Here is a 23163-nt window from a genome sequence, read left to right as displayed (position 1 = left end):
ATGCCATTTACCGCATATATAGCATCCAAGTCAAGCCGCCAACGGCAGCAGCCTCAGCGCTTGCCGCAGTTTTATACTCACTGAGATATGGACTCATGGCTCATACGATTTTTGCTTTACAAATTTGTTCGTTACTCTTTTTCCCCTTTTTTCGCATTTTTCCGCCTCCACACCGATAACTAACTGTAATTCGCTGTAGGTCGCGCAGCAGCGGGCGCTCACCACAAATGTTGTAATTTGCGGTTGGGCAATGTTAACTGGACGTTCAGTACTATTGCCACGTACTGCCACCACTGTACTTACATGTATGTACAGAGCTGTCAGTGGCAGGTGACGCCTTGACGATGCAGCTCTTGTCAAAATCTTTCTGTCGCATTGGCAACTCTAGGTCATTGGCGTATGTGTGTGACAAGGTGAATAATGGTGAGAAATGAAGTATATTCATACATATAATATACATATATATATATACTGTAAAAGTTTAACAACAAAAATTTAAAAGTTTAAAATTAATATTGATGGCGGTGTGGCAGCGTCAATTACATTGATGGTTGACCAACGACGAATAAGTTTGCAATTCTGTCTAGAGCTAACAATAGCGGTCAAAGAACACAATAAAAATGCTGATCTAAGTTATGCTGTCTATAGAGGACCCTTTACTTTGAAAGATTCCGATTAAAATGACGCCTAGAAGAGTCCAAGAGTCAGTTTTGAGTCAGTTTTGAGTTGAAATCCGTTGAATCTTGAATGAGAGTTTTCCCTTTTTACAGAGCGTAGCTCTCGGGTCTCTCTTTCTCATATTCACTCGATTCTCTGTTCTACGGACGCCATCCAAATTAATCCATATTTTATAAAAATACTTAACGAAGTTCTGAGATAGATATGAATTATTCCAGATATCGGATAGAGATCTCTCAGGAATGAAAACATTTAACTGATTCCGTCTGTGATATCAGGAAATTTTGAGATCTTTAGAACTGAGGAAAGGTCTTTTTAAATTATGCAGTATCTTTTTGTTGGCGAGAGTCTGTCGTTAGAAATCCCTAATTGAGGTAAAAGTAGGCAACTCATAAACACGAAATTCGCTCATATTCTGGAAAATAGTATTTTCCAAAGTCGAGAACACTAGGGATAATGTAATTTCATTAAATCGGTTATGGATCTTATATTTCTCACCTTTGATGTATGGATCTGTAATCCTAAGATTATATCAAAATATGCAAAATTAAAATAATCCACGACTCCGCATTTAACCACAATAAAAAAAAACTCGGATCCAATACAAAAATTTAATAAACTGAAAATTTTGTAAAAACATGTCACAAATATAAAGGGTGTGTGTAAATTCAAAAAGTCACAATTGAAGCCCCAAATATGGCGCTCTCCATAATGTTTTTCTAATAATAAAAGGAATATGAAATACAAATATAAATGTCTTGGTTGAGTCAAAAGAACAACGTGAGTTGGCGGCACATTTGCTGATCTCGTTTAAAGTGCAGACACTTCCAATGCCATTAAAATTGTTATCCTTTTGTGCTGGCTTTTGTCCGTTTGTGTAAATACATTTTAGGTTTGCAGCAGTAAGCAAACACCGGCCAACGTCCATTTGGCAGCCTTTTCTCTCGTCTTCAAGTTGAAAGTCCAAACGAAGGTAGGGCCGCGCATGCTGAAAAATGAAGAATAAAATGAAATTAAATAAAGACAGTGAAGATAATGTGAGTGCAAAAAAAAGCTTTTTGTGATATGAATGAATTGCGAATGGCTGTTTGAGGTTAGGGATTTTGTAGAATTCTACAATTTTTCCTCGATGTTTTTGATTTTTATGTAGAGTATAAGTGGACCGGTATCTAAATTTAAAGCGGAGTAACTTGACTTCAAATTAACTTGATCATACACTGACCTCCCTCAGCCCTCGTTTGAACTCTAACTTGAGCTCGTTTAAATCCCATACATTCTGGGATGGGTTCTCCATGTTTCGGATTCGGTTGATTCTTAACTTGACTTCCCTGGATCCTTAATTTGACTTGGAAAACTTGGAACTGTATAAAAACCATTGACCATTCGAGGAGTTTAAGGAAACCTTTATTTCAAAGAATTATAGTATCAAAAGGCAACAGAGCTTCGGAAAAACAATCTTCTCTATATGTTTAAAGAAATTTCCGTACGTGCTTAGCCTTGGACGTCCCTTTTCCTCTACTTTACCAAAATAATACTCAAAATGGTTCCGACAATAGTAAGTTAATACGCGCAAGGACACAGCAAAGTACTCTAATGCATAAGAATATTATGGATGTACATCCTTAAGTAGGACTCTATGTTTGTAGTATGTGCGCGGAGAAATGAAATATAAAATGAAATCACATTAAAACCCAAATAAGTAAAGTGGTTAAAAAAGCTGTCAAATCGATTATGAAATATATTTGGTGTATGAAATTTGGTCAACCATTTCCGGAGACACAGAGCAAAGTGCTGGACAGCTGCTGATGTTCATGCCGACGCCACTACATGGGAGAAGAGGACGAGAGTTGGGGTGAGGTGCATGCAATTATGTACGCTTCAGCGGAAAAGTGGAATTTTCATTGTGTCGGTGATTCGCCATTCAGTGGACACACTATGCGTGATTGCTCTTCTTGATGTTGGATGTTGGTTGTGGTGTTGTTGTTGGCGTGTTTTTTGTTGCTGCTTCTGCTAATGTTGCGGTGCGTTCATGTTGACGACATTCGATGATGAGTTTCATCATGACGCACAAATCACCAACATCAAATGTCGGCGACAGCGAGACAACGAAAGCAAAAAATCAAATAAAACCAAACGTCAACAGCAACAACAAGAACTGGAAGCAGTGAGGAAACGGCAGCTGTGTAGGAAAAGCGTAAAGTAAACAATGGCATAGACTCTGCGGCGCTTTAAGGCACGTACACACGTAAAAACGTTTAGACGGCTTAACGTACATACATTTGTATATTTGTGTGTTCGAGTATATGGAAAGGAAGGTACCTCGTCAAACAAGAGAGTACAGTAAAAAATCATTGAAATGGTTTTGACGAGGCAGTGAGAATGCTAAACGACTCTAAAAACATTTGGACTCTGATGGGTTTAGACTCCAAACCCTAAATTAGAGTCCAATAGAAATTACAGATTTAGAAGAATTCTTCAGCGGATGGTTCAATGTCCAGTAGAGCTTCTTCTGGATGGAACGCTATCCATCAAGGTAGAATTCGAGGCCCATCTAAATCCACAAGCCTACGTTAGACCCGACATTTCTTTGGAATGTAATTCCAAATGGAAGGACACTAGGTCAACTCTCTCTTCTTGTTGGAGCGAACAAGAGCTCCTGGTTCCCGTGGTAGCAGAATAAAGTCTCCGGTCCGACTACCTAACCGTAACTATTACTAGTGGAGCTCTCATTCAGTTCGGGTATCTGACAACTCTGGAGCTCCAACTGAAGTATTCTATTGCCCAGCCACTGCATATCCTTATACTTCCTCATATAAGCGTATATATCTCTGACCGATTAAATGGAAGTCCTGCTGTGAGCATCCAACAGTAAACTCATTGTGTCGGACACCACTACTGATTACCGTTAAATAACAGCATACTTTCAGCCGGTGGTCAGTGTACTTTCATTTCATATTCGGTATCAGCGCGCCTAGCACATCCAACGCATAGATAAGAATTAGGTGAGAGATAAGGGATCGACCGAAGTGTAGAAGGAAGCCTGCTGGCACTTCGCTAAATTGAAATGCAAAAACGTGCCAAAGCAATGAGCGTAGGCAATGAAAAGTCACAAGGCATTAGTGGCAAATGCGGCAAGTGAATTGGAAGCGAGTGTGAGGGAGAGAGCGACTGATTGCGATGGGCACAAAAGTAAGAATGCACGGAAAAAGCGTGAAAGTGAGGCAAAAAACGCACACAGATATGTATTTCATAAAAAGTGAATATGAATGTGTGCTCAAAGAGGAGAGTGTGTCTGTGTGCTTGATCATTTGAGATGACATATGGCGGTTAGAAAGGCATGCAAGCATATTAGTTTCCTGTGAGTGAGTGGGTGTGTCTGACAGTGCATTCGAATGTTTTATATCAAGCACTGTGGTGGGTGGATAATGAAAATTTGTTGAAAAATTAAAATTCCGAATATAGATTCGAAACTTGGAGGTAGATGATGAAAAACTAATATCTTTAAGTCTATTAAATACATTTTACGTAGTTCTAAGACTGTCGGAAATGTCTACTAAATAACCTACTGTACTTACTGATTAACTAGTCATTCTCACCCCTTTCAATACAAGTCTCAACCTACGACCGTTCTACGTTACAACTCGAACAATAAATATAAATTTTCGACAACAGATACTCATCATCTCTGGCGAGTGGACTCTTTTATGTATAAATATTTCATATTACATGCAAAAAATTTCAAACGAGAATAACCCACAGTGCGGCATTTGCATGCATTCCAGGCGAGTATTTGTGCAAAAGATATTCAACCGCAAACTGCATATGTTACACACAATTAGGAAGCTCATCCATCCGGATGACCCGGAAATATTTGGGAATCTCCACCAAAATAACAATTAGCAATGCATAATTGTGCAATCAAGTAGATCTACTCGTCTGTACTAATTAATCAGCAGTTCGCTTTGTACCCAAACTATGTCGCATTCTCAGCTGAGCTTGTGAGAGAGAGCATTATGTGGGCTAAATTATAAATTTATATTAAATAAAAGAAATCTATGAACCCCGCTTTAATAATCATTGCAACTAAATGTAGCCTACACTTTTCAAATATGCTACGTTGCCTACATTTCGGCGTATTATAAAGTTAGCAAACTGTATGTAACGCGTCATAGTGGTATAACAGAGTCATACTAATCAGAAAAAGAAGTTTCAGCTCACCGTATCTTGTAGACCGGACATTCATAGATGTTTTTCGTATCTTGTTTGTCGAGTAAAACTGCTTTAATGAAAATCACAGGCATGGGGGGAAATAGTTCCTTCAAGAAGGCATCAGCAATGGTACCCAATTTCATATCCCAGCGAGCGCCTTCCATAAATAAGCCGTTAACATAGGAGCCCTCCTTAGGCGGTGCACTGTAATTTTTAATTTAATTAGAATCTCCAAACAATGCAACTACCAGAAGGCTTCAAACGTACTTAATTTCCTCTTTAGTTTTCTTAGTCACATCACAATTGAGACACATACGATCCAAAGCCCAAGAGTTTTTACGTGCCGTCTGTTGCATAATGGCGGTGAGCAAGCTTTGCGGATTGAAGAAACCACCAAGCCAAATAGACGATGGCATGCGAAAATCAGCTACCCAACCTTCTAGCTCACGTAAACGCATCTGCAAATCAGCAAACCACGATTGCAGACCTAAGAGACTAGGATATGCGAGTTTTGTCCATGATTCGGGCACTTGATCCATGAATAAAGATTGCATTAGTCCCTCCATTATTGACGAAATCGTTAGTTCACCCTTCAAGCCCAACTCGAGCTCATGCAGTGAACGCTTCAATTCATTCATTAAAATATTCATGCGTTCACATTCCTGAAAGGCGACAATAATGTATGGATTGCGATCCTCAACACGCGCCATAAGTTCGGGTATGTTGAAAGGTGACGGTATCTTATCGAGCAGATCTTCAATCATGCTTTTGACGACATCTTCTTGTGACTGCGCCTCACCGCCACCCGATTCAGCGCCAGCAACACGTGGTTGCAACTCAAAAACAATACGAAATAGTCGCTCTGAAACTGTGGTTAGGAAACCAATTTCCGAATTCAAATGTAGACCGTATAGTGTGGGGCTTTCGGTTGGTAAGACATCGTCAATGTAATCATGATAGCCCTGATATTTGAGTATACCAGGTGCTGGAAAGCCTGGACAGAACTCCAGATCGCCGTCGATTAATTCCGGCTGCATGAACTCCTGCAAGTAAGTGCGACAGAGACGTCGATCCCAGTCGTCGGTTATGTGACCGCCATACATGATTTCGCCAAACAGATAACGTAGATCCTCCCATGGTACACGCGTATTCGCCTCAAGATAGTTATAAAGTACATAAACCGAAATAGTTAAATCGCCCACATTGAAGGGGTAAACACGATTCCAGCCTTGTGGTCCGAATTTGCGTCGCTCTGCTACCACCGCATGAAAATAGCAGAGCGCAAATAGTACCGCTTTGAATTCGGTTTCTTTCGAGCACATTTCGAGTGTTTCTTCATTGAAATTGTCAAGCGCTTTGTGTACATTCGCTTGCATGCCGGTCGGCGGTTCGTTTGTAATCTTAATGGCGGATTCTAGAATACCTTGCGGTAGTATATGGTAAGCAGGATCGGCTGCTGGTTCAGCGCTTAAGAAAAGCCGATAATTCGGGTCCACATCTATAAGCGATGCCTCCATTTTCTTTTCCAACGTGGGCAGCCAACGTGCGACCAAATGAATGTTCTGTAGTATAACCCAGTGACCCTTACGTGATGCTGTGTCTATTGAGTTTTCGGCAACAATCTCTTGGCCTTGACCCAACGAAACACTATGGAAGTTTTCATAATCACCATGGTAGCCCATAACTTTGCCCAACTTTTCGACATCCTTGAGTGGATCAACACCGGGTGAGAGCACAAAGAATACATGTGTTTCGGGGCTTGTCTCTTCGAAGGTCTTCGCGAACTCCATCGATCTGGCATCTATATACTTGCTGCCCAATTTCTCTTCAATGAATACTTGCATGGCGTAAGACATACGATCCGGGCGTATGCAACGCATAATGCACAAGCGCTGTATAGCCGATTTCGTCTTCCACTCACCTGGAAACTTTTCACGTTCCGGACACTCTGAGTCGACGAACTTCTTCCAACGTTTGTGTGAACCCTCAATGTCTTTGTCTAGATTTCTAAACGCCGGCAGATTGCTTAGTGCGCGTATGCCACCCCAACCAACATTGGTGAGGAAGGACAGTTGCGATGTCTGATTCGGCATGTAAGGGTAACGCAAGAGAAAGTCCAATTCTGCATGCTCCACCTCACCAGCGCTGATAAGTATCTGCAAACACATTTGCGTTAGAAAGATGAGTTTATCGGCCTCGAAGAGACCACGTGAGGTATACAAGAAACTGCAGTATGTTATGGAGTCGATGAGATTCTCTACGCGATCTTTCAGTTTTTCAGCCGGCACTGCGCGTTGCATGGCGTTTGAGAAGACAACGGTAAATGCTTTAAGCGAAAATTGGTAAATCGGATTGATTTTGAAGAGATCATTGAGTATGAAATAAATGATTGAAGCGCGCTCCGAAGCCGGTCGATAAGCTTCACGTGCGGTATCAATCTGCACCGCAGTAATTTTCGCCTCAGCTACCTTTACTTCGATTTCGTCTGCGGTCTTTTTGGTCTTCTCCAAATTCATTACGAGCGTAACATCTTCCAACACATTTTCACCAGCCGATGACAAGCGCTGCAATAAGTCATCTTCCAGAAACTTTAATGTGATTTTGAAATGATTCTGTTGTTGCGTCAGTCGTGTGCGCATAACCTCTAAATCGGGACGTTCAACTTTTACCACTTCTGCTAGCAGCTGATCTTCGAGTCCATCACGTGTTACCGTGAAGTTGATGAGTGTGGTCTGCGCCTGCATTTCGGGTTTGTAGTGTGGATTGGCCAATTTGGTGTGTAAGATAAGACGGAATTTGGGATTAAAGTCGATTTCGCGATCGCCCATTTTAAGGCATGTGCCCTTCTTTATAAGCATGCGTCCCAACAATGGATTCAGTACAGCATCCACATTTTCGCCAATATTCTCGAGCAGCAAAACGTTGCCACTGGAAACAGCTTTCTCCACCAAGTCTAGATAGTTCTTCATTGTAAGTCGTACGACCATTAAATTGTGTTGATACTTTTGCTTCACCCACTTGATGCCTTGTCTGCAAATAAATACAAGGGTTAGATTTTCTTATACTGTTACAACGATGGCAAAGAATCTTCAAAGACTGATAATCTCTATCTGGTATATTCTTAAAACAAATTCAAACATACAGTTGTGGATCTATCATCAATGGGTAGCGATCGGAGTGCACTAGAATCGAAGCATTTTCCGCTGACATACGATCGCTCGGCAAGCCTTGGTTGTTCCACTCAGCGATTTGTGCGTCATCACAAATCATTTCGAAAGGATCACTGTCCTCAGTCGCTGGAATTTTGGGCTAGAACGAAAAATATCAATTTAGTTAAAGGGACCTCAGAAGCTTACTACACTCACAATGCTATTTTTGAAAGCGGGTCGCCACATTTTCTGCTGCAGCTCAATGCGATAGGGGCGCGTAAAGCAGCCGACGTACGAAATGAAGCACGAGATGAGCAGCATATCGCCCGGTAGCGTAATTTGACCTTCCTTCAAGCTTTGAAGTAATTGAGATAATATTTATTATTTTAATATCAAATAATTGCTTAACGGAGAATATTCACCTCTTCACCGACTCGGTCCAGCGTATTTTTTCCGAGGCCAAACCACCAATCAAACGATTAGCCAAGTCTATGGTGAAAGCGGTTTTGTCCGCCTCATCTTGACACTTTTGTTTCTTGGCCAAGGCCTCATCATATTCCAACTGCAGCACATTCAACTGCTCCTCCAGTTCGAGTAGGCGATCGTTTAGCGCTTGCAGCTTGTCGCGCGCATCCTTCAGTTCTTGCTCTGCTTCAACTAGTGCGCGCTCCTTCGGCTCTACAATCAAGTAGACATCGTAGAAACGATTTATATTTATCACCCACGAGCAGAGGCCAGCCGCTGCTGCTGATTTGGCTTGGATTTTTTCCGGAATAAACTCTGGATCGTTAATGTAGGGTTGCAGGGCTTTAATAATATCCGGATGTATATGTTTCTTGTCATAATTCACCAAATCGCCAAGGAATTTATCGACATTGCCCATTATTTGACGACACGACTTCCAGCTGCGATCTTTTGGTATTTTACCCTTAGAAGCGAACAGTACCAATACGGCGGCACATACGCTCACGACAGCCTCTGGCGGCGAACCGAAAGACTTCAATTCGGTCAGATTGTTTTTGTTGAGTGTATTGAGCGCCTCCTGTGCGGCTATAAGTGCTGGCTGTGCTTTGCGGAAATCTTCCTCGCACAACTTGGCTTTAGCCGTTACGTCCTCCTCAATTTGACGCACATTCTTCTCCTCTTTTGTGGCAAATGCACGCTCCTTGGACACTTTTTCGTTTTCGGCGCCCACAACTTTAATCAAATGATCGGCTTCTTCGTTTTTCGCCTTTAACTCGACCTCTTGTACCTTGAGCACATCCTGCAATGCATCGACTTCCTTTGAACAGCTCGCCAACTTGATCAGACCATTCTCTAAACGCACACGCCGATCTTGGTTGGCCTTCACTTTCTCCTGCAGCAATTTCGCGTATAAATTGATTAGTTCGAGAAAAGATTTCGGTGTAGTGTAGTTGTAGCGTTTATCGTTGGCCAAGTAAACTGCCGAAATGTCATTGACAGTCTTGTGCACATAAGCCATAAACTTCGACACCGGACTGGCCAAATTTTTCGGCAATACATCAATTTCGTTGAGGAAACGCGCTGATACCGATTCGAGTGCCTCCTGTGGCCATTCATGGAACCAATCGATAGTCGTGCAGTTCACAAGCGCTGGAAATTTACGTGCGCGCACACGTAACGTAGCGCCGACCGGTGAGAAACACAGCACCACCTTTAGTAGACTGCGCACCTTGTCAATGAAATATTTCCAGCAATTTTCGCGTGTATCCACAATACCCAATTGTTTGACCTCATTGCGCATGGCACTGATTATGTTTTCCACCTCATCGTCTGGGAAAAGTTCGTGTATATCGCCGGAAGCGAGCATATCATTCACCAGCACCAAAAATTGCTCTCTAGCCACCTCCGAGTCGGTCATTAGGAAACAACAAGGTGTTGACTTAACGCCAGCCTTCATGTATAACGTTGACAAGTTCGCCTTCAAATCATTATTACTGTAATCTTTGGTGAGCTGTATTTGGAAAACGTCCAAGGATGAGATGAAGCATGCGAGACGTGTCAACGACTGTTTGCCCGAACCACCAACGCCAATGAGTAGCGCATAGCCACGTGACGATTCCAGTATACGACTGATGCGACAAACGTGCGACATGGCATCCTCGAAAAGCACCAAATTCAATGCGCCCACAAAGTCATTGTAGCGTTCCTGCGCCTCCGTTAATAGCCGATGTAGTCGCTCCCAGTCTGGTATGGGCATATATTTAATGTCAGAGAGTCCCTTGGCAAAGTGACAGTAGATGTGTGGTCGCTGAAACACCACATCCTCGGTGAAGGTTTCAATACCTTTGCGCACCATGTCATTGACCAGTTTGCGGAAGTTGGCTATGTCCGCGTTATCAACGAGCTTGTCGCCATACACGCGATTACATTCGTGCACCCAAAGTCGCAATAGCATGTTGGGATTGGGGCATGTTTCGAAGTTTGCATAGAGTACACCCTGTATAGGAAGAATATAGAAGATCTTAATAATTTAGTGTAAAATTAGGGTATTACGAGAGTTCAGTAGTAATGAAGCAAATACAGCTCATCCTAGGAGTATATTTATAAGTGAAAGGTTCAGTAGGGACCAGTACCATGGAGAACAAAGAGTGGTCGCTATACTTTTTACGAGAACTGATCCTCCGACTAATTCGACCCTATTTGTTTATAGATTACAGTGTGGAGAGGTTGAAAATAAGAATAAGGTTATTGCGTAGGAATGAGCAATTGTTTCGTGGAGACAGCTGATGTTGTTTTAGCTACTAAAAACCTTCCAGTTAAGTAGACTCGATAGTGATGGGATCTCTTCTGATATTTTGAGGCCTCGATATAAAGAATTTATTGATGATTAAACCGATCAAAGTCCCAAGGGTAAGGAGTGATATAATGACCCTTCCTTAGTGTTCCCAGTAAATGCGTTACCGAGTTTTCGTTATGCCCCAATATTTAAGGGAACTTACAGTGAATATGTTGGCGATGTCACGTAAATTGAAATTATAGTGAAACTTAATGGCCGTGGGCAGGAATGTGCTGGCCACCTTTTGATGCAATGCAATGGCTGTATGAACGAGCGGCTCGCCTAAGCTTATTACGGCTTTGTCGAATTTGAGATGCGGTGTGGCCAAATGCTGCGACAATATGGAGTAAAGAATGTGGAAGAGTGCATCGGCAGCAGGAGCACTAAATGAAGGAAATTTAATAAAGAGTAAAAAATGTGAATACAAGACTTACTTGACAGCAAAAGAGCAGAAGTGGCGCTGCAAGCGTGGATTGATGGTGAACGAACCGGCCGAAGGATTCATGCAGGAGACGAATTGACAATTATGTATGTCACGTAATGTCATCTTCGCGCGATCGTACCAGTGGTGGTAGTCCATAAATTGACGTATTAGTGTGTGCGGTTGCACAGTACCGTATTTATCTACTTCCGGCATATTCATGTCATCCACAAAGTATAACATATTCTTATTACCCTGCGGTCCATAATTGCGTCCAGCTTTCTTCTCTAACGGTTTCTCTAGTACGCGCTGCAACATTTCCGAGGTCGTATAGAAATTGAAAGGCACATTCTGCACAGCATACTTTTCCGTTGGCAACGAATTCAATTTCGAGCCCATTATTATAGTTTTTCCAGAGCCCGCAGCACCGATCAGCATTACTGGATGACTATCTGCGACAAGCACATCCATAAAGTAACGCAAACGCGTCGTCTCCGAGGTATGCACGAGATTGGACTGTAGAGGTACATCCGGGTCCAACTCGAATGTTGGCACCAACTTGGTCCATGGTAAGAAATTCTTCGACTCATGATCCACATAATAGGCAAATACATTGTTGCCTGGCGGAAATTTAACTGCTTTAAACTCATTGATGAACCATTTATGAAACTCATTGCGCCAGTCGATGATTTGATCTTGGAAGAGCGTCGAGCCAAAACCCCAAATTATGCTGAATACAAAGTAAATTTCATACCAATCCTTCGGACAGTCGTTGGGCACATTCTGCGGCGTAAGCATGCAGTCAAGCAGGAAGCAGGTCATTTGTAACATGGCAATATTCGAGATGGGCGTAATACGCTTCAAGCGTTTATTAAACACATCCAACATCGGCGGCACGTACTTGTCGAAGAGCACATTGAGTGTGGAGACTTCGGATTGATTGCCACGTGTATTCAACCACGATTGTATGAATGGACTCCAGCCCAAATCTTGCGGATTAATGTAGAGTATACCAGCACGCGAAACTGTAGCAGGCGTTGCGGTTTTCAGATTAGCAATTTCGAAGAGCAAACGCATCTCTTTCGTGAGTGCAATGCGCTCATTACTCGCCAGTGTCAACACTTTGTTATCATCCATCACCGTATTGAGACTCTCAATCCACATGGGATCAATATCGCCATCCAGTACAATCCATTTCGGGCCAGTGCCACCTAAATTCGCCTGATCACGCATTATGATGGAGAAGAGCCCATCCTTCCATTCACGCGTCGCCGGATTGACAATACCGAAAAGTTCATCATTCGTGACAGCTTTCGGGTTGAGATCATTGTAATGTGGTTTACGTCTCTGATTTTGATAAGTTTTATTTAGCGTCTTCCAAACCTCCGATTTACCAGTGCCGGCGAAACCAATTATGAATACCGAATGCCGGACAGCAAAGAGTTCTTCCAGTTGTACAATTTTCAAAATGAAACCATCTTCGGGCTGCAGCTTAAGATCAATAGCTGATCTCTTGATTACAGCTTCGAACTCTAACGAACGTTTGCGCGGCACATCCAAGTTAGGGAATAGATCACCAATTAGTCCCATGAAGACCGGCACATCGTCAGTGACGATTTTTGGTATATTGAAGTCACGCAGTGCACGCATAAGCACTTGATCTTCCGGGCGATAACGATCATCGCGCTGAAAATTGGAGCGGATATTTATCATTTATAGGGTTCTGGATGTACCGTTAGCCCCGAAAGTATCGTTATAAGGAAATGTTTTTAATATTTTCATTTTGGAGTTTTGTTGTTTAATGTGGTATGAAATAATCACTTAAATGAGAATTCTACCAACAAAAAGTGGCAGAGTTTAAAAAAATAAAAGAGAACTGTGAGCTCAAACTCTTAATGAGACACAGAATAAACCGAAAAACTACATCAGCGTAATTGAGTTATTACTCGTGTGGAATCCGGTCAATCAGTAGCAACTTATCAAGCTCTCCGCTGTTGAAAGTTCAATGTCACACATTCTTCCTACGGCACATAATCTGCGAAACTAAATTAGCGGTATCTCTTAATGACAGTGGCTTCGAGTCGAACATCGTTAATGTCGCCATGGACTAATTTAGCGAATGTGGATTTCGCATTACCGTGCGCACGAAACTTTTAATTAAAATGTGCTGCACTTCGACATTGGAGCCATATATTCGGATTCATGCACATATATATTTGTGCGCTGCATCCGAGATTGTGCAACGGAAACTTTCGTAACTGTTAATAGTATTAGTTGGCATTGCGAGCAGAGTGGCATGCATACGGCGTGGACGTGACGTTGGCAGTAAAGTGCCAAGCAAAATGAAGGTGTTGACATAATCAAGGACACTCGCAAGTGTCGAAAACAATTGTATACTCAATAAACTAAAACAGGATATGATGACGATGACGGCAATGGCGCAAACTGGCGGGTCTTAAATGAACGCGTACTGTTAATGGGACAACGGGAAATTCCGTAACATCAACTACGAGGCCAGAAAACTTAAACTGCGAGTTCAAAATGTGTGTAAATCTTTTGGCACGACTCCGCGGAAGTCAAGCCATAGCGGATGCGAGCCTCTGTGACCGTGCGAGAAAGGCGATTAAGGACATCACTTCAACTTTACAGTTGTGCCAATGTGTGTTAATAATTAAATATACATCTTTACGAAAACTTACACGCAGTGAGCCGGCTACGACCAACACTGACTTTATAGCGCGCAAACCCCAATCATAGTGATCTTGCTTAGATAACAGCTCCTTACATAGCGTGTAGAGTGTAATGAACTTTTGAGCTAACGGACGTGCTTCCTGGAAGCCTTCCGCAACCATCATGATTTCGCTGATGAGCGCAAAATCCGGTACGACCATGGCGCAGGGTCGATAGAGCGCTTTCAGATTCTCGGGTAATTCGGCACGTCCAGCGTAACCGGGATTCATAGTGATAAACATGCCGACGGTGGGGCGAAGCGATATGATTTCGCCCAAGAAGTTGAACATCACTTTCTTAGCCTGCAAAATATAGTTAGCTTAAACTCTTGCTTGGTTGCTTTAAACTCTCCGTCTCACCTTAATGGCATCCTGTATACACTTGACTTGCACTGCCACCACGGAGAGCACTTCAACCGAAATGCGATTGAATTCGTCGAAACAACCCCAAGCGCCGGTCTGCGCTAGGCCTTTATGTATATTACCGCAAGATTTATAATCCATCTGCTCGGAGCAATTGAAAACATATACCATCATGCCAAGCGCACGTCCCAAATCCTTGGTGGTCTCAGTTTTGCCTGTACCGGCTGGTCCGGCCGGCGCGCCACCCATCACTAAATGCAGTGATTGGGTTAAGGTTATGTAACAACGATCGGTGAGTGGTGTGATCACCAGACGCGGCGTATTGCCGAGATATTCGTAATCATATTTAAATTGCGCATCACAGATGTTGGCAAAACAATCGTCGAACTTCAAATCCCAGCGATGACGCAACTGGCTTTGCCATTGAAAGGCTGTGGCCACTTCTACTTTGGCGGAAATAATTTTTGCCACAACATCACGACTGTGCACATCGATCGTGCAGACAGTCATGATTTTTTGACGATCAGCTGGCGTGAGATCGGTGAGCAGTATGTTAATCAAGTTATTCAGCTGTGCCACTTGTTTCTTGTTGTAGTCTTTTATGGCATTCTCATAGCGTTGCTGCACCTTCGCGAAAGCGTCATTCGTTTCGGTTGTCCACCAGATCTGTGTGGTTACCAAGGCGGGTTGTGCGGGCCATTCGAATATCCAAATGTGACGCGCTTTCTCTTCGTACGCGATGACAGCGCGCCGAAAGTGATCACGTAACGTGTCACGCATTCTATCCGTAACACGATTGAGCCACACTTCGACTTTGCCGCTGCAATCGCAATTATCTAAGAAAGGCACGAACTCTTCATGTTCCTTCGCAATCATGCCGACTGCAAGTTTCGTGCCCGCTATGAGATTCAATCGTCCCATCGAGTCGTAGAGCTTCGTCAAATGTCGACATACCATTTTTGGATTATTACCATTGGAGAGTATGTCCAGTAAATCGGCAGAGGACACGAAGTAAAAGCGTGGATATGCCAAACGTTTGGTCTCCAAATAGTCATTGAGCGCTTTCTCGCACATAGTCAGCTGTTTCAGTAGCCCTTCGAGTATGTCGTAGAGCTTGCTATTGGGCCGGTTAGTTGAACGCACCACATTGCGATCGGCATTCATTTGATTCAGTAGTTGTTTGAACTCACGATCAATGTAATCGAAACGTTTGGAGTCTTCTGGCAGCTGTGAACGAATATCTTCCGAACCGATGAATATACTCTCGAGATATTGCCATTTACGTTGCACCTCAAACCATGAACCGATGATTTGATCCGCATTTGATAGCTTTTGTTGCCAAGAAGCGACTTCCTGCTGAAAGTAGCCGACGTACTTTGATGATGCCATATTTTGTAGCTGCACTTGGTTCTCCTCCAGCGTTTCAATCATTTCCTCCGACGCTTTAAGTAATTTCAAACCAGTGCGCTCGTGTATTTCATTCTGGAATTCCATGTTGGCCCACGTACTCGCCAAATCTTTAAGCATCTTCTCCATGGCCTGCTCTTTAACCGACTTGTCTACAATACCCTTCACTTCTTCCTCATATTCGTGTAGATTAAGATCGATCAAGTCTTTCAGTGTTGTCGAATCATCCATGCTGAACTTAACACCAGTTGTTGTCATCAACTCAACCCAGTGACGATCGCGTATAGCTGGATTTTGTAGTTCGGTAACCGCGCGCAATGAAGTCATAAGATTTTTTAGCGAATTCTCAGTGTGTATGTAAGGGTCCCAAGAGCGCATTTCTTTGCCCAAACCACGTAACTCTTTGCCGAATTTCTTACATTCTTGATCCATTGACTCAATGTCGATTTTCTTCCAAGGTGTCTTTTTCCATTCATCGATCGTCGTTTGTATTGTTATAGCAAAGTCCCACATCACCTTTAGTAGCTGCAAATCCTTACGACAGCGCTCAATCTTACTGGGATCTGGACCTTGTAGTTCGAATAGTACAGCAGATTCGGAGAGTGACTTTTGACGCTCCTCCAAAGCGGTTATCTCCAAGTCAGCTTCATCGATAAGTTCATATGGATTATTGCAGGGAACGTGGAAGAACTGTTGGTGGAGAGAGACAATTTTTTTAAGTTTCTGACAAAATAATATTTATATTTAAAGTACATACCTTTTTGCGTAGAAATCGCTTGCGGTATTGACTGGCCATCGTGTCGCATAATATAATCCTTTTCTCAATAAGATCGACTTGGTAGGACTGTATGGGCGCAATAGTTTGCTTGACAGCTGCGGCATTCTTCTTTACTTTCATCCATTTATCGGGCAGCTCGTTTAGCTGAAAGATAGAAAAAGATAATAGAAAGATGAGTGGAAGCAGATTTAGTCTGCCGGATTAACTTACCTGTGCTAAGACGCTATCCTTAAAGTCATAATTATATTGTTTCAGCAGATCCACAACTTCGCGCAATGGATCGAACATATAATCGTATGTGTATTGCTTCTCATTGATCGTATTGAGCACGGAAAGAATTTTGAGCAAACCTTCAAAGTCATCTTTATTGAGTTCGATTTTCAGTGCTTCATTTGCTTCTTCAACGAAATCTTCCAGTTCTTGTAGCGAGTTCATAACTCTATCGATGAGATCTTGCTTAAAGAGACTTATCCACTTGGAGACCTGATTAAGCACTGCATTTTTAAAGCCTTTCTTATTCAAACGCAACCAGACATTGAAGTCAATATAGGACTCCCATTGCGAGATCTCATTTTGTAAAGCAATGAATTTATCCAACTGCAAGTTGTAATGATTACTTCCCAGTATCGTCATATGAATGTAAATAAGCCACTCTCACCTGTTCTTTGTAAATACTTAGCGGTGGATACTCATCTTTTAGCGGTTTCAAACCTGACTCGCCTTCCCCTTCAAGTTCAGCCTCACGTTCGGCCACAGTTAAGGGTCGACCATATTTCTTCACATCGGCAAGATATTGTTGCTTGTCTGAGAGCCACAAATATGAATAATCCATATAGAGCTTCGAATGCGAACGTATTTGTTGTAGTGCGAATTTTACTCTACTCATGATTTCATTGCGTTGCTTCTGGAGTTCGGGTTTATCCTTTATTTCATCTGTGGGTAAAGTTTAACATGCATGATTAATCTCAACATAGCGCGGTATTATAGATAAGATCTTTTATATTATAATGCGACCTACCCATAAAGTTTTCGGGCTCTTCGCCTTCCTCTGGCGGATCCTGTGCCACACGTGGCAACATGCTCATCATATTGTACATATCATCCATCAAAGTGTCGATATGCACTGTGAAACCATACGGTGAATTGGGGTCCAAATTTAAAAAGTAAACAACCAGTGGTTCTTGCAACTCCATGAGAATTTCAAAGATCGGTGCATCATTTTCATAACGATTATCGATTTCCATGCGTAGGTATGTAATACTCGTAATGACAGCATCCAAAAGCTCTGAAGCGATTTGTGTGTCCACATATTTCTCATATTCACGAAACTGTTCACGCTCTGTCTCGGTTAGTGTCTGCAACAGATCATAACGATGTTGTGGCGTGATGATCTGCAGAAATAAAGAAGGTACGATAGTCTTAATTAAGTACGATTATTTTATAATAAAATATATTTACAAACCTCTCCCTCCGACGATGCCTCTTCTATGCCATCATTCATCAGTGTGTATCTCTTTGCATCTGGCACAGCTTTCTCAGCAGCAGTTGCCGTAGCACCAACAGCAGCTATATTTGGCGTGGGACGCTCATCGCCTTCCTCCTCGTCGAACGCCTCGCTGCTCTCCTCAATTTGATAGCGTTGTGGTATGTCAAAGAATAGTTTTGCATTCTCGTACATTAATCGATCGATGAGTTCTTTGGTATCGTTCGCTTGTTTGATACGCTTAGCTATAATATCCGCACGTGGTTCGGTGCCCAGCAGTGCCTTTGGATTGAGTTCTTTGCGTTGGAATAATGGTACTTTTCCCCAAGCGTTGATACTCTGTTTAATGGCATCCAAATTGGCTTGACATTTCTCGATGCGCTTTTGTAAATGACTGATTTTACCAAAGACTTTGTTTATGAAACGTTGATCTGCAGAGGGATGAGAGAGAGAGAGAATAGAGTGAGCGCGAGAATTTGTGAGTTGAGTATCCGAAATTCCAATTCTACCTACCGAATGACATCCAAATAATATCGCTAATCAATGGCTCCATATAATGCTCAATTGCAGTCAACTCCGCGCGTATCAAATTCATTTCGCTCGGCTGCGAACGCGCATTAATGTCATTATACCATTCGGCTATACGCATAAGTTTGAGCCGCGCTTGCTAAGAAAAAATGTGAGTAGAACCTTTAGTTAAAATGTTGAAATTAAATTACAATATATATTTACCCAGAACTCTTCACTCCGTTCGTAAAACTCAACCAACTCATCCGGTACTTCGCACTCCATGATACGCAACACTTTGATATCCTTCAAAGCATCCATTAATTCCTGTGTAAAATTCACCGAAAGAACGCCTTTTTCGTCCTTCTTCAATAGCGTCTGTTGCATGCCAAAGGCGATCTGGTCACGCACCGTTGTATACCATTCCTCTAGTATCGCCTGTTTCAGCGCGTCGATTTCACTCAGCATTTGATGGTAGATCTCCAGTGTTTGTTGGCCATATTCGTTGTCGAATAAACTAGATTTGGAAATATGCAATTAAGTAACAGTAAATACATGAAATAGAGCGCATTACGGATATTCGTAGAGTTCATAATCTGATTTGATCCAAGTGATGCGATGTCGCAATTTGTGTAACCATGAAATAGCGCCAGAGACTTTCGGGAAGCAATCATCAGTGGGTAGAGCCTAGTTCAAGAGGGAATTAGGCAGTAGAAGAGTACTCAAAATTTATACATTAAAAATAGAAACTATGAGTATTTCTAAAAAAACGTTGCCTACATTTAGGCTAAGTCATATAATTTAGCAGAATGCACACATTAAAAAATCGTCGCAAATATTATTATTCTTTCAAGTCTACAATTCTAAAATTCTCTACTATGACTCACCTTCACACCCGATTTTCGATAAATGGCCTCGAAAACATTGAAGTCCTTTTTAACCGCATGTATCTCTTCGGCCAAATCATCCACTAGTATATGCATATGTGGATCCAATTGCGCCTTGATGATCGGTCGCAACAACAAACTGCCGCACAGCATCAGATCATGTGAGTCTAACAAAGCCAATTCGAATTGGAATGCAATGCGTCGCTCCAATTGGTCGGCGAAGTCATGAAATTTCGCGACATCATTTTCAAATTGCGTAATCGACTCATCTGGATCCAGCACATTGTATGTCATACCATTTGTCCAATCACGATACTTATTATTGAATTCCTCGAGGATTTTAGTTAAGGCCGCCGAGATATGGCGACCCTTCAAACCGCCAACTGTAACCTTTTCCAGTTTAAGAAAGTCACGTCCGGTATCGAAAATTTTCCGCATCACATACAAGCGTTCTACGAAACGATCTAAGCGATCGAAAATCGTTTTCGGATGCCAAGTCCAATCTTGTGAGTTGAATTGTGTGCCAATTTTGAATTTCTTCAAACTCGAACGGCAATGATCATATGTTTTTCTGTATTTTTAAGCGGGTCAAAATTATTGCTAAACGGAGTCAGAGTGAGCTGATCGCTTACTTGTAATATGCCACGTGATCAATATTCATTATGATGCGTTTATAGGCCTCGTCGACATCACCGAAACAGCTCTCGGGTTCTATTGTTAGGATGACATTCTCAATCAGCGAATTGTGCCACAGCTCGAAGAGTAGTACCATATTCTCCAAAGTGTGAAAGTATTTCGAGTGACCCCAAACTAGTCCTATAGTTAGTAGTACCGGGCGCAATTGTGCCCGATTTTCATCCATCCGATTCACTTCGAATGTATCGATGACTTTGCGCTGTCGAAGATTGTGTTAAATATTTAAGATTTTAATTCTAAGTGTGCAAGCTATTTTAATCTCTTACCAGTGGTGCTAAGTACTTGGTTATATCACGTGCCTCGGCTAACGATTGCAGCACCAGCTCTACGATCTTTCGATACGTGGACTCGAAAACCGAACTGATTTTTTCCAACACAAAACCTATAGTTTTTATGCGTTTATCACCTAATTGATCGGCTAAATTCTCCAAGTTCTCTAAGCGTGTCTCCCAGAAGCTGAAGAGCAGATCCGGCTTTGCATGTGTTTCCTTGGCATAGATGCGTTCCCGTGCCTTTACCAAGACCAAATCTTCCACCGAGTCGAGCCATTTCACCACCATGAATTCCAATGAATGTTTGAGTAGGTTGTTGAAGTTGCTTAAATTGCTGGATTAGCGAAAAGAGAGGTGTGTATATTAATAGTTAGAGGGTTAAAATGGAGGTTCGCATATTTTTTGGTGAAAATATCCCATATCTATATCCTGATCGAGACCTAGGTGCATGTGATTAAGAATAACAAACGCAGTCCACTTTCGCGGACAAGTCAATGAAGCCTTATTGATGGGGCCTTAAATCGTGTTCTAAAATGATTAACTTGAGCTCGTTTCCTATCAGTAAGATCTGACGAAAGATCTGACTATTCTATAACAGTGTATGTTCCATTAAAAGCTTATTTGTACATTTTACCCAGAAAATTATGGTTCAAAAATTGTACCACTGGGAACCTACCATTTTTTCTAGTTCCCTAGAAGCACTAATCTTGTGGAATAATACCTTAGTAGATATTTTTTAATTTTTAAAACTTTCACTACATCCTCTTTAATCTACAATATCACCTTCCATAAATTTTGACCGACAATTTTCCCCTCTAAATTTCCTTATAGAAGCCATACAACGCTAAATAAATCTCAATACACTCACCCGCTTGCAATTTGTGGCGCGCAATCCATCACTTCGTCGATACATATGGGTAACGGCAAAATTGTACGATTTATAACGATACCCTTCATTTGTGCGATGCCGTTCCGTAAATCTTGTGATTCGGTTTTCATATCATTAACTATCACCGATGTCCAGCCGTCTTGATTGACGGGATTATTGACCACAGGGAAAATGACATCATCACAGAGCACCGAGAGATTTTCCAGTACATTTGGCAGTATATCGCCAATCATTAGTTTCTGCGTTGTCGTTGTTGTTGGCGAAAGTAAATTGAAATGTTAAATGGAAAATCTAAAATGATATGGCAACCACTTACGCTGTCCATATCCTGCAATGAGAGGTCGGATGGTATTTCGCGTCGCATGAAGTAGACGATTTTACTACGTGGTTTTGCGGGAAAGTCAAATGCCGGTACCAAAATGGAAGCGACATTCAGGTAGAATACCAAACGCGGTTGACTGCTATTGTTGAGGAACACTTGGATTATTTCCTGGTTGGGGGAAGAAGTTATGGTTAGGAGGAAAGAAGGTAAAACTTAAATTAAATTCATATATTCCAATATAAAATGTAATTGTTTTGAGTTTCTAAACTAAAGCCGATAGGGTCTTATAGGTACTTGAGTTATCACCACAGGAATATACCAGAATATGGTTAATTTATTTGTATATCCAATGATCCTAACCTAAAACCATCTAGTGCAGATCGAAACGGTCCTATAAACATAACCAGAACAGTTTCATCAAACATCCAAACATTTTGCAGATTCAAAAATATTATTCCCATATTTTTGTTCTCTTATATTCCCATATAGCTTTAAAATGTGTTTACAATTCAATCACCTTTCCCAAAAATTATTTATTCAAAACAAAGTAGCTCTTAAAATTTAAGAAACCCCCAAAATAATTTCAAAATTCAACATTTGTTAAGTCTACAAATCAAAGTATACAAAGTAGCTCTTAAAATTTAAGAAAACCAAAAATTATTTTAAAATTCAACATTTGATAAGTAGAAAAATCAATTTACATAAATATTTTCGTATGTACTTACTTTCGACTCGGGCATTCCCATTAGTTTTACCCAGCGCTCATTTTTCAAACGTAAAGTTTTCATGACATAATTATTAAAATATTCGAAGCGGTCGTCGACTTTCTCCTTCTTCTCCTTTTCATCGGGTGCCGCCATGGCGTTGAAGTTGAATGATGCTACCCTAGCTGGCTTTTACTTTAATGAGACGTGTGCGCGGTTTGTTGGCACTTCCTGCGCGCTTTTCGCGAAAAAAAACGCTAAGACTGTTACGCTGGTTTTTTAATAGGTTTTCTTTAGTTGTTTTTTTTTAATAGTTTTAGGTTAATATTAATTTATTTACAACTTTTTTATATTTATTTAGTCCTTGCTAATGTTTTAGTGTTAGTCCTTATAGGTATTTGATTTTTTAACGGAGCAAATTTGCGTCCGTTCGGCTTGAAAATTTTTTCAGTTTGAACATTTTAATTGAAAATCGTTTTGGCATTCCTTCAAGTTTTGTCAAATCGGTTGACTCGTATTTTGATTGAAGCCCTTTTGTGTAAATAAAAATATTTACCTTTTTCAAACAATAATATTTACCTTTTTCAAACAATAATATTTACATTTTTCAAACAATAATATTTACTTTTTTGAAAACTGTCAGTTCCAACGTGAATGAGCTCTCTTTGGGTAAACAATAATATTTACTTTTTCAAATCTGTCAGTTCCATTGTGAATGAGCCCTCTTTGGGTAAACAATAATATTTACTTTTTCCAAAATCTGTCAACTACATTCTGATTGAGCTCTTTTTATCAAGCAATAATATTTACATTTTTCAAGGTTCAATGACCTTGCATTTTTTTCGAAAAAGTTGTTCATTCACAATCAT

General features: G+C 41.3%; 1 protein-coding gene across 1 annotated transcript; it reads right to left on the bottom strand.

Annotated features, from left to right (window-relative positions):
- Nucleotides 1-1275: 1275 nt before the first annotated feature.
- On the bottom strand, nucleotides 1276-22793 carry LOC105211381 (dynein beta chain, ciliary). Its single transcript, XM_011182777.3, has 24 exons — nucleotides 22316-22793; nucleotides 21585-21758; nucleotides 21248-21507; nucleotides 20374-20713; nucleotides 20044-20306; nucleotides 19412-19982; nucleotides 19099-19211; nucleotides 18750-19041; nucleotides 18531-18684; nucleotides 17997-18448; nucleotides 17553-17925; nucleotides 17193-17467; nucleotides 16745-17131; nucleotides 16514-16678; nucleotides 14347-16446; nucleotides 13957-14289; nucleotides 11271-12943; nucleotides 11000-11219; nucleotides 8459-10497; nucleotides 8253-8391; nucleotides 8030-8196; nucleotides 5155-7917; nucleotides 4897-5091; nucleotides 1276-1666 (listed from the first exon to the last, which is right to left on the bottom strand). Exons 1-24 carry the CDS (start codon nucleotides 22448-22450, stop codon nucleotides 1567-1569), a joined length of 13683 nt encoding a protein of 4560 aa, XP_011181079.1. The 5' UTR covers nucleotides 22451-22793; the 3' UTR covers nucleotides 1276-1566.
- Nucleotides 22794-23163: the final 370 nt, after the last annotated feature.

Source organism: Zeugodacus cucurbitae, chromosome 2, assembly GCF_028554725.1.
Source record: "Zeugodacus cucurbitae isolate PBARC_wt_2022May chromosome 2, idZeuCucr1.2, whole genome shotgun sequence".
In the NCBI taxonomy this organism is placed as follows: domain Eukaryota; kingdom Metazoa; phylum Arthropoda; class Insecta; order Diptera; family Tephritidae; genus Zeugodacus; species Zeugodacus cucurbitae.
Note: the sequence above shows the minus strand (reverse complement) of the source record. Positions and strands in the feature narration are given on the sequence as shown.

What these genes read in the sequence shown, in the direction of transcription:
- LOC105211381 (XM_011182777.3), bottom strand. Translation starts at nt 22,450, where the DNA reads ATGGCGGCACCCGATGAAAAGGAGAAGAAGGAGAAAGTCGACGACCGC. An exon ending in TGGGAATGCCCGAGTCGAAA is followed by an intron (nt 21,759 to 22,315) that starts GTAAGTACATAC and finishes TCCCCCAACCAG; the next exon opens with GAAATAATCCAAGTGTTCCT. An exon ending in TTGATGATAGATCCACAACT is followed by an intron (nt 7,918 to 8,029) that starts GTATGTTTGAAT and finishes ATTTATTTGCAG; the next exon opens with ACAAGGCATCAAGTGGGTGA.